General features: G+C 34.5%; 1 protein-coding gene and 1 long non-coding RNA gene across 18 annotated transcripts in view; one reads left to right on the top strand and one right to left on the bottom strand.

Annotated features, from left to right (window-relative positions):
- The window catches only part of LOC120002075 (la-related protein 1A-like), a 31982-nt gene that overhangs the window by 9667 nt on the left and 9261 nt on the right, over positions 1–13054 (bottom strand). For 3 of the 4 annotated variants that reach the window (XM_038850657.1, XM_038850655.1, XM_038850653.1), the window contains one exon: positions 12531–12989. The exons of the other annotated variant lie outside the window; for it this stretch is intronic. In XM_038850657.1, the coding sequence (XP_038706585.1) occupies positions 12854–12989 (136 nt within the window). In that variant the 3' untranslated portion in view covers positions 12531–12853. Of the gene's footprint in view, positions 1–12530; positions 12990–13054 lie in introns of those variants that run through there. 4 annotated transcript variants of the gene reach the window in all.
- On the top strand, positions 418–9998 carry LOC120002080. 14 transcript variants are annotated; one of them, XR_005469100.1, is made up of 12 exons: positions 418–668; positions 783–906; positions 1160–1266; positions 1371–1430; positions 1546–1765; positions 2028–2303; positions 2444–2583; positions 2663–2726; positions 9070–9122; positions 9217–9265; positions 9425–9679; positions 9770–9998. It is a non-coding gene; the product is annotated as an uncharacterized LOC120002080 (long non-coding RNA). The 14 variants fall into 14 exon arrangements; XR_005469106.1 differs by having other exon boundaries at positions 1163–1434; positions 2028–2110; positions 2194–2303; XR_005469105.1 differs by having other exon boundaries at positions 1163–1434; positions 2028–2106; positions 2194–2303.

The raw sequence follows: 13054 nt of genomic DNA on the forward strand, positions 1-13054 counted from the left end.
ACCCCTGTTATTATTTTGACACCTAAGCTACTAAAACTCCCTCTTTCTTCCTACGTAGACTCTCTATTCTTCTTTTATCCCTATTTCAGACGCTGACAAATTCTCAAATAAAATACCTACCGAAAGCCAAGTAAAAAAAATCTATATCTATACCTATATATAAAGCAGAGGCTCTAACAACCCCTGTTATTATTTTGACACCTAAGCTACTAAAACTCTCTCTTTCTTCCTACGTGGACTCTCTATTCTTCTTTTATCCCTATTTCAGACGCTGACAAATTCTCAAACCCCTGTTATTATTTTGACACCTAAGCTACTAAAACTCTCTCTTTCTTCCTACGTGGACTCTCTATTCTTCTTTTATCCCTATTTCAGACGCTGACAAATTCTCAAATAAAATACCTACCGAAAGCCAAGTAAAAAAAAAAAAAAAAACTAAATCCAGAAAACGAAACGTCTTCTACCTATCATGTCATCGTCGGTTCGCTGATTCTCTCTCTATGTTATTATTCTCAAACATGGCCTCCGACAATTTGATCAACAACAACGCTGTCTTGAAAAAGCTTAAAGCCAATGAGGACTGCCGACGCATTCGATTTTGGTACAGATGGCTGGCGTGCTCCTCAATTTCGCGTGATTCATAGCTTGGTTGCGATCAGCCTGCTCAGGTTAGTGTAATCGTAATGTTTTGATTGTCTTTGCCCTGTTTCCTCGATTAATTGATGTTTAATCATAATTTGTGTCTAAAATTATTGAATCCTGAGTCTTTGATTTTGGTACAGATGGTTGGCGTGCTCCTCAATTTGGTGGGGGATGGAGTCTTTGATTTGCTGTGGGGGATGGAGTCTTCGATTTGTTGTGAGTGTTTGGCCTGATTCATAGCATGGTTACGATCGGTCGGCTCAGGTTAGTGGTAATCGCAATGTTTTGTGGGTCTTTGCCTTGCTTCCTCGATTAATTGATGTTTAATTATAATTTTGTGTCTAAAATTATTGAATCCTGAGTGTGTTCCACAACAAGCGAGAGGTATAGAAAGATTTTGTTTTTTGCTTTCTTTTATTGTTAATCGTTATGAGGTGATTGTTGATGTTTTCTTTTACACAGGTTTTATCTAATATGATTGTTGATGTTTTCTTTTACATGGGTTGGTCGACATAAGAAGAATGCAGTGGCCTGTGATGGAAGAAACCACCGCGCACTTGGTGATATCGATAATCTTCTTTGAAGTAGTTAAATCTAGAGTTTTTAACAGATTATTTGAATTCTGTGGGTATTTAGGGTTGCTGCCACTCACTTTCCTTAGTTTTCTTGTCTCTCTTCGTGTGATGGATTTAATTTTACAATTAAGCAAATAATCTTTTATTTTGCAGATATGGATTAGCTCAACAACCTATTGTACAACAATAGTTATAATTAAACATCGCAATGCTGTGTGTATAGCCCTTTTTTTGGTTGCATGGCTATTTTTTTTTTTTTGGAAAAAATTAAATTTGTTGAGAAAAGCGGTAGATATGTTTTAATTTTGAAGAAATTTTTATTTTTCAGGATGGGGTTAGGCTGTCATATCAGAGTGTGTTTGATCTTGGCTGAAGCCATTATATCAAATGCTACTACCCTTTCATTCATGCCTCTTCGACGATACATTTTTTTTATCCGAGCAAGGGGACTAAAAACTAGGTCAACAATGAATTGTAGATGGCCAGACGGTCATGCATCATGACTCATGCCAATGGTGCTTAACTCTTGCTTTCTGGAAAAGTTCTAGGTTGCTGCTCCTCTCTTTCCTTTATTTAATTTTCTAGCATCTTTTCCTGAGAGAGATTTTATTCTGAGATAAAGCAAATAATCTTTTCCTGGGCATATATGGATTAGTTAAACAAGCTATTATACAACAATAGTTATAATTGAGCATGGCTGTGAGTCTAGCCTTACTTTTGGTTTCATGATGCTAATTCTTTTTGGTGAATTTATATATGTTAAGAAAATAGACTGATCTGTTTTAATTTTAATTAATTTCAATTTTGCAGGTAGGAGTGAAGCTGTCAGATGGAAGGGAGTTCTTGACCAAAACCATAATATCAAATGTTACTAGATCGGCTACCTTTTGTTAGTTGAGGATGCTTCTTAAAGCTTTTTTTGTTTATTTAACATTTTATCTAAACAAGTTCAACATTGCTTTGTTTGTGCTACAAGGAAGATTAATTTCAAGAGTATGTTAAGGCCCCATCCTTTCTTTCTACTCACATGTGTGTTAAAGCTGATGTTTTGGCTCCAGCTACAGGTTGTCACCATTTTCTCTGGAGGTAATTACTTTTTTTTATCATATGCTTCATCTGTTAAGCACTTGATGATGCATTTTGTCAGGGTAGGATTTGGATTTCAATTTTCCCTATGTGATATTCATTGAAAATTGTAGGTGATTTATGGTTTTTCATTTTGGCAGCTTATTTGGCCTTTGATGGTTTAGGTTCGAGCAACTGGAGGTGCCTGGCATAAGGTCCTTTTTTACCATGATAGTTGCCTCAATCTCGGATATAAATTTTTCCAAGAATGGAAGACATATATTTAGTCATGACTATCAAGGTAGACTGTTTTAATATTGTGTTTGATCTGTTACTATTTTTTAATTGACTGTTGATTTCCTATATTGTTTCCTGGCTAGGTTCTACTGGTAGAGGAACATAGTACCCTTGCAGCAAGTCCATCCAATCCACCGGAATTATATGGTAATGCCTCCTTTTGTCTAAGTTAATTGTTATGATATTTCGAGGGATTATATCATCCCTACACGAGCCCTAATGTTCAGAATTATTTTGATGTTCTGGTATAGTAGGTTTGTTTTATTCTCCTTCTCCTCCTTAATTTTTTTTAAAAAATATTTTGTTTACCTAGAATTGATTTTAGGTTCAGTTCATCGGCTGGAGCATTCATTGTATAATATCTTCTTCTATTGACATACTACTATTATATAATATATACATCCAATGTATATATTCGTGGAGTGAATTTTGGATTGATTTCTTTTTCTTATGTTGTTTGGTTACATGACACTTTTAATTTTCCGTTTTTATTTGAATTAATTTATAAGGGCTGTTGACAGCCCTGAAATAATGATCTTTAATCTTATATGAGTTTGGTCATGCTTTGACATTTAAGGTATGATTGGTGGTTGTTTTTTTTTTTCCTTGATCTTTCTGTCTTTAAATTGATTGTATAAATTGGGAAGTTATTGCATATGACAAACTTTGTGTAGGAGAAAAAAAAGGTGGTGTAGTAATTGAGGTCTTACTGAAAGAAATATTGGTATTGTGCTTCTAATCTGTTGAATGTTACAGATTTTACAACACAAAAAAATGAAGGGTCAAGAAAAGGCTCTGAGTCCTTAATATGAGTTTTGTAGTTGTCTTTGTTGTTGGTAACTCTGCAACCGACTCTCAATTAATATAATTGGTTTATGTTTTTGAGTTTGTGCTGATTGTCAATGGGAGACCAAAGGTGTAATCATGGTCCTCTATGGTGAAAAAAAAACAGGAGCCAAAGAGAGGAGGTTAAGGGGCCCGTGAGTCCCAGATTACAAATGGCCCAAGTCCTAGATAAATCTATACTTCCTCCTGGAGAAAGAAGACTAATTTCATCTTTGTTATCCAAGTCTTCTCCTCTACTTGACTTGGTTAATCACCAAGTATGTCAAGTATGATTAGACTCTTCGTGGTGATACAGATTTCTATTTGGTCCATTTTATAAGCAATTATGACCGAAACACTCTGATACTTGCATAAGCCCGTTTGTTTTCTTTTTGTTAAGGGGTTCCTTTTTAATTTCCACAGCTTTAAAAATGCGTTTGTGTGCATACAAATTTGTGGGGTGATCAAACTCTATTCACGGAAAGTATCGGTGATGCTTAACTTTGGTTGCTGGGATTGTAAAATTACAATAAATTTTTGATGTGGTCATGGTAAATTTACCTTTAAAAAAAGCTGGAAGAATAGTTTTATTTTATTTTTATTTTAAAATTAACAATTAATTATTTATTACAATACACTTCTAATGTGTTTAACATCCTATAGTTTTACAATTTAATTTTTTACAACTGCACTTAATTGTTTTAAATAATTGTAGTCTTTTTCATTTAACGTGGCCTTCAATTAAATAACATGTCATTTAAAAAATTAGCTTATTATTGAAAATCATATGTATTACAATAAAAATAATAAAATTCTAATCAAATTCAATTATGAAAAGTAATAGATTGTAAAATATTTGAATTAGTATAATACCAATTCACATAAATAATATTAACAATCAAATTCGACACTCACAATAATTATTTTTTTCCATATCATAATTATTTTTTCTTCATATCATAGTGTGTGAAAGTTGACCAAAGAAATTGAAATAAAATTTATAACATCTATAAAAACTAAGAAATAAATTCAAATAATATCTAATAAAATTTATGACATCTATAAAAACTAATAAACAAATTCAAATAATATCTATACTACATATAAAAACAGAGGCTCTAACAATTGCTCTCTTCAAAACCAATAATACAAATTGCTCTTTATAAATATGTGTATTATAAAATTTTTAAAACATATTTTTTTTAATCTCATTTTATAAAAAAGAATAACAATTTTGGTATGAACACTCTTAACATTTTACTTTAATATAAAATATAATCAACACTAGCCTCTTTATAGAACAACAATAAAAAATGTAAAATATAATAAAATCAATAAAAACCAAGATAGATATATTGAAGGGTTATAACTTTTGGCCAACTAAAGACTGACAAAATGACAATGAAATGTGATTAAAAATATTAAAAACTCAAAGAGGATTTAATAAAAATAAATAAATTTTAAAAAATAGTACAGTCTGTAACAGATAATTGGATGACTTCAATTATATTTGATACAACTTCTCATAAATAATTACTAAAAATCAAATTGACAATCAAAATAATTACTCTCTCCTATAAAAAAAATTTGAGTAAAGAATTGACGCAGAACATAAAATATGAAATGCAACATCTAAAAAATATGAGTTAAAACAAAAAAAAAAACCCCGCATCTCGCGGGATTTCGACTAGTTATTAAGAATACTAATAGGAAAGGCAAGTCTGTACAATTGCTGGCGAGTTCCCTGTTTTTTTTCTACTCTCGCGTGTGGCATCCGTTTGTGGGACCCACCTGAGCTTTTTGTTGCGGTTTTCTTTTAGTATTTTTTTGTGGGTCCCATTAAGAACTTCTCCACGAAGCTTTTAACCCTTCACGGTTGTCTCTCTCCAATCTTTGGGAAATCTTTGACGGAAATTGCAGAGCGACAAAAACCTTTGTTTTCTCTCCTCCACCTACCCTCCCTCTCCGGCCGGCTCCGCTTTCCCTGCGATTTCTCTCCTCCACCTTTTCCTTTGTTTGTGTGTCTTACGCGTTTGGGTGAGGAACAATTCAGTGCATTATCTCTGTTTCACGAGGTGATTATCTGTGGTGTTATTGTTGTTCGTCGAAGGAGATGGGTGTTGATTTTGGGTGGAGTGACACGTGTTGGTCGAGTTCTTCTGGGCTTCTTCGTTGCGAGACACATGGTTAGATGTGTTTATTCATGCAGAGAGGGATTGTTGTTCGGGTAATTTCCTTGCGTTCCCGTGCACGATTTTGGTGAGGTTCCTCATGTTTTGCTCAGATGGTTTGGATGAGGATGATTATTGAGTTTCAAAATCTCTGGCAACCATTTCGTACGTTTCTCCGCTCAATTTTTTATTTCTTACAGTTTCTATTTGTCTTCTCCAGTTGTTGTGTTTGTTTGGTTGCAGCTCCGATTGTTATGCATGTTCGTTGCATTCAGAACATTGAGAACCAAAATTCTAAGGTTCACTGTTCCTTTTCCGTTGTGAGTTTTTTCACCTAATTTGGGTGGGTTGCTTTGGAGCTTTGAATTTTAAGCTTTTTTTAGTTAATTTTATCTGTTGTTGGGTTTTTTTTAATAATAATTTTCTGTTTTGGAGATCTGTGGTGAGTTTGTTCCATCTCTCTTTCATGCTCTTTCTCTGTCATTCACTCCTGTTAATAGCGAGAGAATTTATGTGTCTTCTCTTTTTGTCATTTTGAGTGGCTTTTTTCTCATTGCTTCTATGTTCCTGAATGAAATTTCAGGGCGACTCTTGACTCATTACAGTGTTTGCGTGTCTTGCTGCTGCTGCTGATCTATTTTTTAGGTATGATACTTTTATGTGCTTTTTTATTTACTATTTTGATTAGTTTTTCTTCTTATTACTTCTACGTTTCTCACAGTAATTTGAGGGGTGACACATGATGTTTGTTTTAGCATCGAAATTCAACTTTTTACCCAGTACATGCAAATTCAGAGGGTCCAGTACGTACAAATTCTTAACTATGCTTTACTTTAGTTGTTCTTTGCCTAAACCTTTAATGAGGAGTGAAATCTAATTTTTTCTTTAATTTTGACATTTTGTACGTAGCTTATGATGTTTTGGCTGCAACAGCTCCTTGGATAATGCAGAGGTTGATTCCTATATTTCTTTGGCAGTTGCGATGTTGTTCATGTGATGGTTAAACTTTTTTTACACTTGAAATTTTCTATTTTCTGTTTCTTTTCTTCTTATTTTTTGAGATTTCAATATGCATGATATATTATCTGCAATATTTCTGTTTTATAACATTATAGTTATTATTTTTAGTTGAGAATAGCAGCTAATGAATTTAGATGGGGAGTGCACAATAAAACTAATTTCTGTTGGACTAAAATTGATTTCCGTAGGCATCGTACTGTTTGAACAATTTTATGCATACCATTATTATTGTAGGAGAGGAAGTAAAGCCGTGGCTTTACAAGTGGTGTTGGGAAACTGAACTTCAGCTTCAATGAAGGTCTTCTTCCGGATTTAATATTATCTTTGCTTTTAAAAATTTGAACACATCTCTTCTTAGACTGATAAAGTTTTCTTTCATCTTTTTTTAGGCTTTTCCATGAGATTCACTTATGTCCTGGTGTGCGTCAGATGGATCTATTTGATCATAACAAATACCATCATGTACAGAGTTTAGTTGCAGAGTCAGCGAATGGTTTGAGCTCAGGGTGAGACTCCTTTTGCAACAAATTAAATGATCCTAAATTACAGAATATTTAATTTTGATCCATCTGTTGCATCTTCATTCAATTTTTTTGCTCTATCATGCTCTTTATTTGTTCAACTTTCAATACGTCCATGTCCAAACTACTTTGTATTTATTTGTGATACTATTTGGTTTTGAGCAACACCTTTCAGTGGCCAATTATCTAATTCGTGGAAACTGGTGTGAGTTTTTGAGTCTTGATTTTTGTATATGCTCTATTTTCATACATTCGTGGGTGGAAGGTGTATTGTCAAGGAACGGTTCTTGAAGAATATACGTATCCTTTTCTGGATTCATAGCTTACTTTCAAATGCTTGAATGTTGTGCTTTATATTGTTCCAAACAGCTAAATCTACAGCAGAGGCTGAACTACCTCCTACTCATTCTATCAAACTTGGCCTCGCATTGAACTCATTTGTATTTTTCTACGAAATTTTGAGCTCTCCTGAAAAGTATTTTTCTTATCTTTTTAGGATGTTGGTGACGTGATGTCACTTTTTATCTTACTCCTTTTTGTTGGGACCTTGTAGTTTTAACCCAGTGAATTGCTACTCAGAACCTATCATCTTGCAAAGCAAGCTGTTGATGAAGCTATCTCAGAGTTGGACAGCTTGAGTGAGGAATCTTATAAAGAGAGCATATTGATCATACAACTTTTGAGTGACTATCTCACTTTGTGAACCTCAGACATCCCATTGGATGCAGGTAACTCAGTACTTTTAACAAGAGAAAGTAATCATTTTTGAGAGGCGTATTGACAAAATCTATACAAGTCTTGATATTTATTTTGCATGTAGGTATTGGACCTTATGAGTTTTTGCAGTCCTTTTGATGTGAAGATCACAATTTGCAGCAGCTTGACTTCCAAAATTGCATCATAATTCATGATTTAATTCTTCCTTTGAGCCAAGGAGTACTGCTCTCTCTTTTCCAGCACCTGCCTTTTGACATGGAGACAAAAATACCCCAGAAACTGTGGTGGATGACATCCGTGGATTACATATTTTCGCTGTGGGTTGTTGCTCTCTTAGTTGGTCGACAGAGGTTAGTTGGGTTACAAGTATACAAGTGAGGTGTTATTTAAGGAACCTCTGCTAGGTTTCTTTAATTAATAGCTTTTTTTAATATGAAAGAAATATACAAATAAGGCTTATGTTATTGCTATTCGCCTGTATTGTTATGGTGTGTATTTGTTACATTAGAGGTCTAATTATTACAGATTATTGCCGTGTGTCCAACTGCGTCTTCTTTGATGGTTAAAAATGAAATTGGTTGGTCAATCTTCTTAAATAACACCCTATATAAGTGAGGTCTTAACTAAGGCGAATAGCAATAACATAAAAAACCCATTATCTATAGATCCTTTTCTCTTCAGAATCTTTCTTCTTTTTTCAATGGCGTCAGTCTACAAAAACTGTGGTGCAAAGCTAAGTTGGTAATTGATGAATTTGGAGTGAAACTTTTATCAATTGGTAAGTTTAAAGGCTTCTCATAATGACCTTTTCCAAATGATTGAAACTTAGTATCACAATGAGATAGGGCATTTTCTATGTGGTCTACTGTGTATTTGTGGCAGTCATTGTATTTAAATGAATTTTCTAGCAAAAGTATTGAATTGGATTTTGTTGTTGTCATACATTGATTCATAGAGTTCAAATATAGTTTGCTCTGAAACTTTGTGCTGCACGGTATCGCTTTCAATGGCGCCAAACCTGCTAGGATCCAAAGCCATCCCATGAAATCTAGAATGGAGTAGCATGACAGTAGCTTAAATAAAATATTTTGGTTTTCTTCTATCTCAATTCATGTTTGTTATGAACTGTATGTCTTTCCCCTCTGCAACTACAGCACCTTTTAATTCCTTAGTGCTTTGATCCTTCAGTTCCAACTGAGTTATCTATTTCACTAAGTCAATATCCAAATTTTCCAGCCAGAAAGTGCGGGCATCTACCTAAATTAAGTGAGATGTCTCTTTCTTTCCAGGTGAGATAATTTGTGTTAGTAGCTTTAGTTTGAGTTTGTTTTGTGATCTAAAATGAATTTAATTTATTTTTACTGGTTGCGGTGTACTCCCCAGGTTTCATAGGGGTCTCAAGGAGTAGCCCATGGCCTGCAAAAGTCTTTTGGTACTTACATCGGCCCTTTTTTTTTAAAATATTTGCCACACTTGAGGGTCTTGGATGGAATAATTTTCGTTAATGAAAGTGGTGGTTAATTGAAAAATTCAATGCATGGTTTTGATGCTTGATCGAGGAGAGTACTGATAATTGTTGTATATCATTCAGGAAAACAACAAGAAAAAATTTATTGTATGGGTTTGATGATTGATGATTGATGAGCGTAGTAGTAATAAAGAATGATACTGCAGTATGGGCAAGGACAATGTCGAGATGCCTATCTAAAGAAGAAGGTCAAGCGTGAGAGTGTTTATATAGGTATTGGTTGGGCTGAATTTGCATTTGAGAATGGACTGATCGTTGGGGATTCATTCTCCATGGAGCTCATTCACAATGGAGAAATACCCAAGTTACGTTGTCACAGTGAGTGTTGCATATTACATAATTAAATATCAATTTTCTCTTTCCCTGATTAGTCAAACTTTGAATGAATGAATGGCAAATGTTCTGCAGGAGTATGACCAACATCAAAAGACAACCAAACATGCCAAGCTTATGGATGATAAAACTGATGACGAATTCAAGAGAAGAAGATTTGTCTTTTGTTGACTAACTGCTATGATCACCATGTCAATCTCTCTTTTCAAGAATAATGAGCATGTTATCCTTTTTGTTAAAACTTAATATTACATTACAATCAACGGATTATCATGGTAATATATAATTTTCCATCTTTAAAGCATAGGGTTGAAAAGCAATGTTGAGATAGTGAAACATATGATCTGAAGTCTTATTTATAATGGATATTCATGTGTAAGAAATTCACCCGCGCAACGCGCGGTGGGAGAGCTAGTTTACTACTACATTCACTCCGGATAATAGTACACACGTGACACGACAACGAGAGTACATGACCCATTGGGCTTCACGTTTACAAAACGAGACCAACTATGTGTCTTACTGAACAATTGAGGCCCATTTTCAATGATTCTAATTTTTTATTAGGCCCATTTCTTATTAATCAGGCTATTAGCCATAATTGCCAAATTATTGCTTCCAAATGTTGATGAAATTCCTTCTGAATCCTTGCTTATATAGACATGGTTCTAGGCAATATTATGAAAATCCAAACCAAAGCCCTTTTTAAGTTAATGTACGACTTGATCTTTTCTTTGCTCAATTAATGGCGATGTTGGTGGTTATGGATGTCTTTATATTTTCAATTTTTTGTTTTAGATACATAACCGAACAAATATTCAAATCTGACCGATAACTGAATCGATCGGTTAATTATTTTCAAAACAAAATTACATATTTCTTTAATAGAACTTACTAATAACCAAAATAATCATCGATAATTCAGTTAAATTCATGTCAAAAAATTGAGTGAAAAAAAAAAAAAAAAACAATGGTAATCGATCATTTGCACTTCATAGTGCATGTATGGTACTACCTTGTGTTAACCTACTATGCGATTTTATTATAGCAGGCTAGCAGCGAGTCAGTCTTTTTACATTATATTATTTCAGAAACCCAAGAACTCAGTTGTTGATTTCCAATCCTAGCATGAGAAGGACTCTCCATCCCAACTCAAGTGGAACAATTATTTTACTAAGTAATATGTGAAAGTGAAACAGTTAAACTAACTAAAAAACAAGTGAAAGACAAAAGATCGATGACAAAGCATTGGAAACCAAATCATTTACAGAACCAAAAAGTGATGGGGCAGCATTTTTTGCAGGAGTTGGAGCTGGAGCTGGAGCTGGTGATGGATTTGGTGCAGAAGTTTCACAATCAATAGCAACTTTGAGACCTTGAAAGCAGAATCCCCTCCCATCAATGAAGTAATACGTCTTTGCCTCTGTCATTTGGAACACATCTCTTCCACCTCTGGTTACATCCTTTGTGAAATCTGTGGCAATGCAATCCTCATAGCTGGTCCTGTTAACCTCCAGAACACTGTAGGTGTGTGCTTGTCAAACCCAAAATCTGTACAGAAAGAAGAACAAAACTATGTATTCATGAATCACAAAAACCTAAATCCCCAACAATCAAGAACAAGAGAGATTAAAAACTACCAATTTATAAAGAAAAAATAACGAGTCATTGACTGAGATGGTGAACTTGATCGCGGTAAATCTTAGCGCAAGTAAAAGGCTATGAGTTCAAGTCTCATGCATGCTTCCATTATTAAATTTGTGAGATGAACCATTGCTCAGCTCAGTGTGTGCGAATGTCACCCTTCATTATTTTGCATAAGGGATCTCGGTCCATATTTCAACTGGTCCATGAAAGTTGTGGGGTGTTCTATGTTGGTTGGGATTTACCAGCCAATTGTGCGGGACAACTAAGTGGTTCCAAATTATCAGAAAAAATTACAGAAAAGAAGAGAGAGAACAAACAGAGCCAATCGCCCACAAAGATGTGTTCATGATGAGAAGCCCAATCAATGAGATTGACATTTGTAACACCCACCATTGATATCATCATCTAGAAAACAACATTTTTCATCCAATGATCCCATGTTTGGCCTCACCAACCAACACTCTCTTTACAACTCAATCGTCAAAGGCTTTCTACCTTCTGTTATTTCTGTGTGAGGATTCAATACAGAGATGGGTTTTTTTTTATGCAGTTAATGATGAATAATAAACATTCGTTGAATACAAAAAGAACCGTTGATTCTCTTCATTTTCTTGTTTTACTGTTGTCATTAATAATATCGCTTATTTTGTCAGTTATATTTGGTTAGAAGAATCGGGATATAACTTTCACATTTACATCAACGGTATGAATACATCCATTTTCTGGCACGTAGTTGTAGTTCAATAAAAATGGCACCCCCACCCTTAAATATAACATTTAATTGTGATTTGGAAAAATGAAAAATAACGCACACACCCTTTTCCTTTTTGCTAATTACAAACACACCATCTTGGCAATGATAAGATCTCAACCACTAGTATCTCAATTTATACGCACACGATTTTATGTGCATCGTGTGAAAAATATGAAGCTCACGAATTCACTTGATTATATAGTCTAACTCAACATAGATAAATGAAATACCAACTTTTGGAACCATCATTTTTGTTCGAAGAAAGAGATTCACATTGGAGAACCAAGAAAAGAAACGGAATTCTAGACAATACATGACGCAGACTGAATTTGAATGCCTCATTTCTTTATTTCCACAAGTTTTTTTTTTTTTAAAAAAAAATCTCTTTTCCCCATTTTTTCAAGCTTGACATATGTACGTACATCAATCTAGAGAAGGGATGAAGGAAGCACTTTTACCCCCTAGCTTGCTGACAGGTTCAAAGAGAATGTATCCAGGAGCCGGCGGAAGTTCTTGTGAAAAGGCCAAATGCAAAAGGCGAAAGCATGGCCCTCAGCACTCAAACAGACCTCAAGGAGGTTGCAAAAGATAACCTAACCCCCACCAAAATTTTTTACAAAGCAATGTACAAAACCCGGCCTTTCTCTTCGCGTCCAACGCGAATAAAGACGGGTAATTCTCAATTCCCTCATCAGTACAGATTCAAAATTGGGATGTCTCCACTAGGAAACAATATCATCTTGCCACTGCCTGTCTTCTTAGATAGATGTAGTCTTCCCTTTGGGGCGGAAGTCGTCCAAGCTACAGTATTTTCCTCTGAGTAGGCCTTCCAATTCTGGATGTTTTTCCAATGGTCTATCGTGGTCACATTCAACACGATAATGGTGGAATGCCCTGCAATTTACTTCAGCAATTAAGATCACAAAAGTAATTAATATGTAAATTGCAATAGTTTTTAA

This window comes from Tripterygium wilfordii, chromosome 7 (genome assembly GCF_013401445.1).
Source record: "Tripterygium wilfordii isolate XIE 37 chromosome 7, ASM1340144v1, whole genome shotgun sequence".
Taxonomy (NCBI): Eukaryota; Viridiplantae; Streptophyta; class Magnoliopsida; order Celastrales; family Celastraceae; genus Tripterygium; species Tripterygium wilfordii.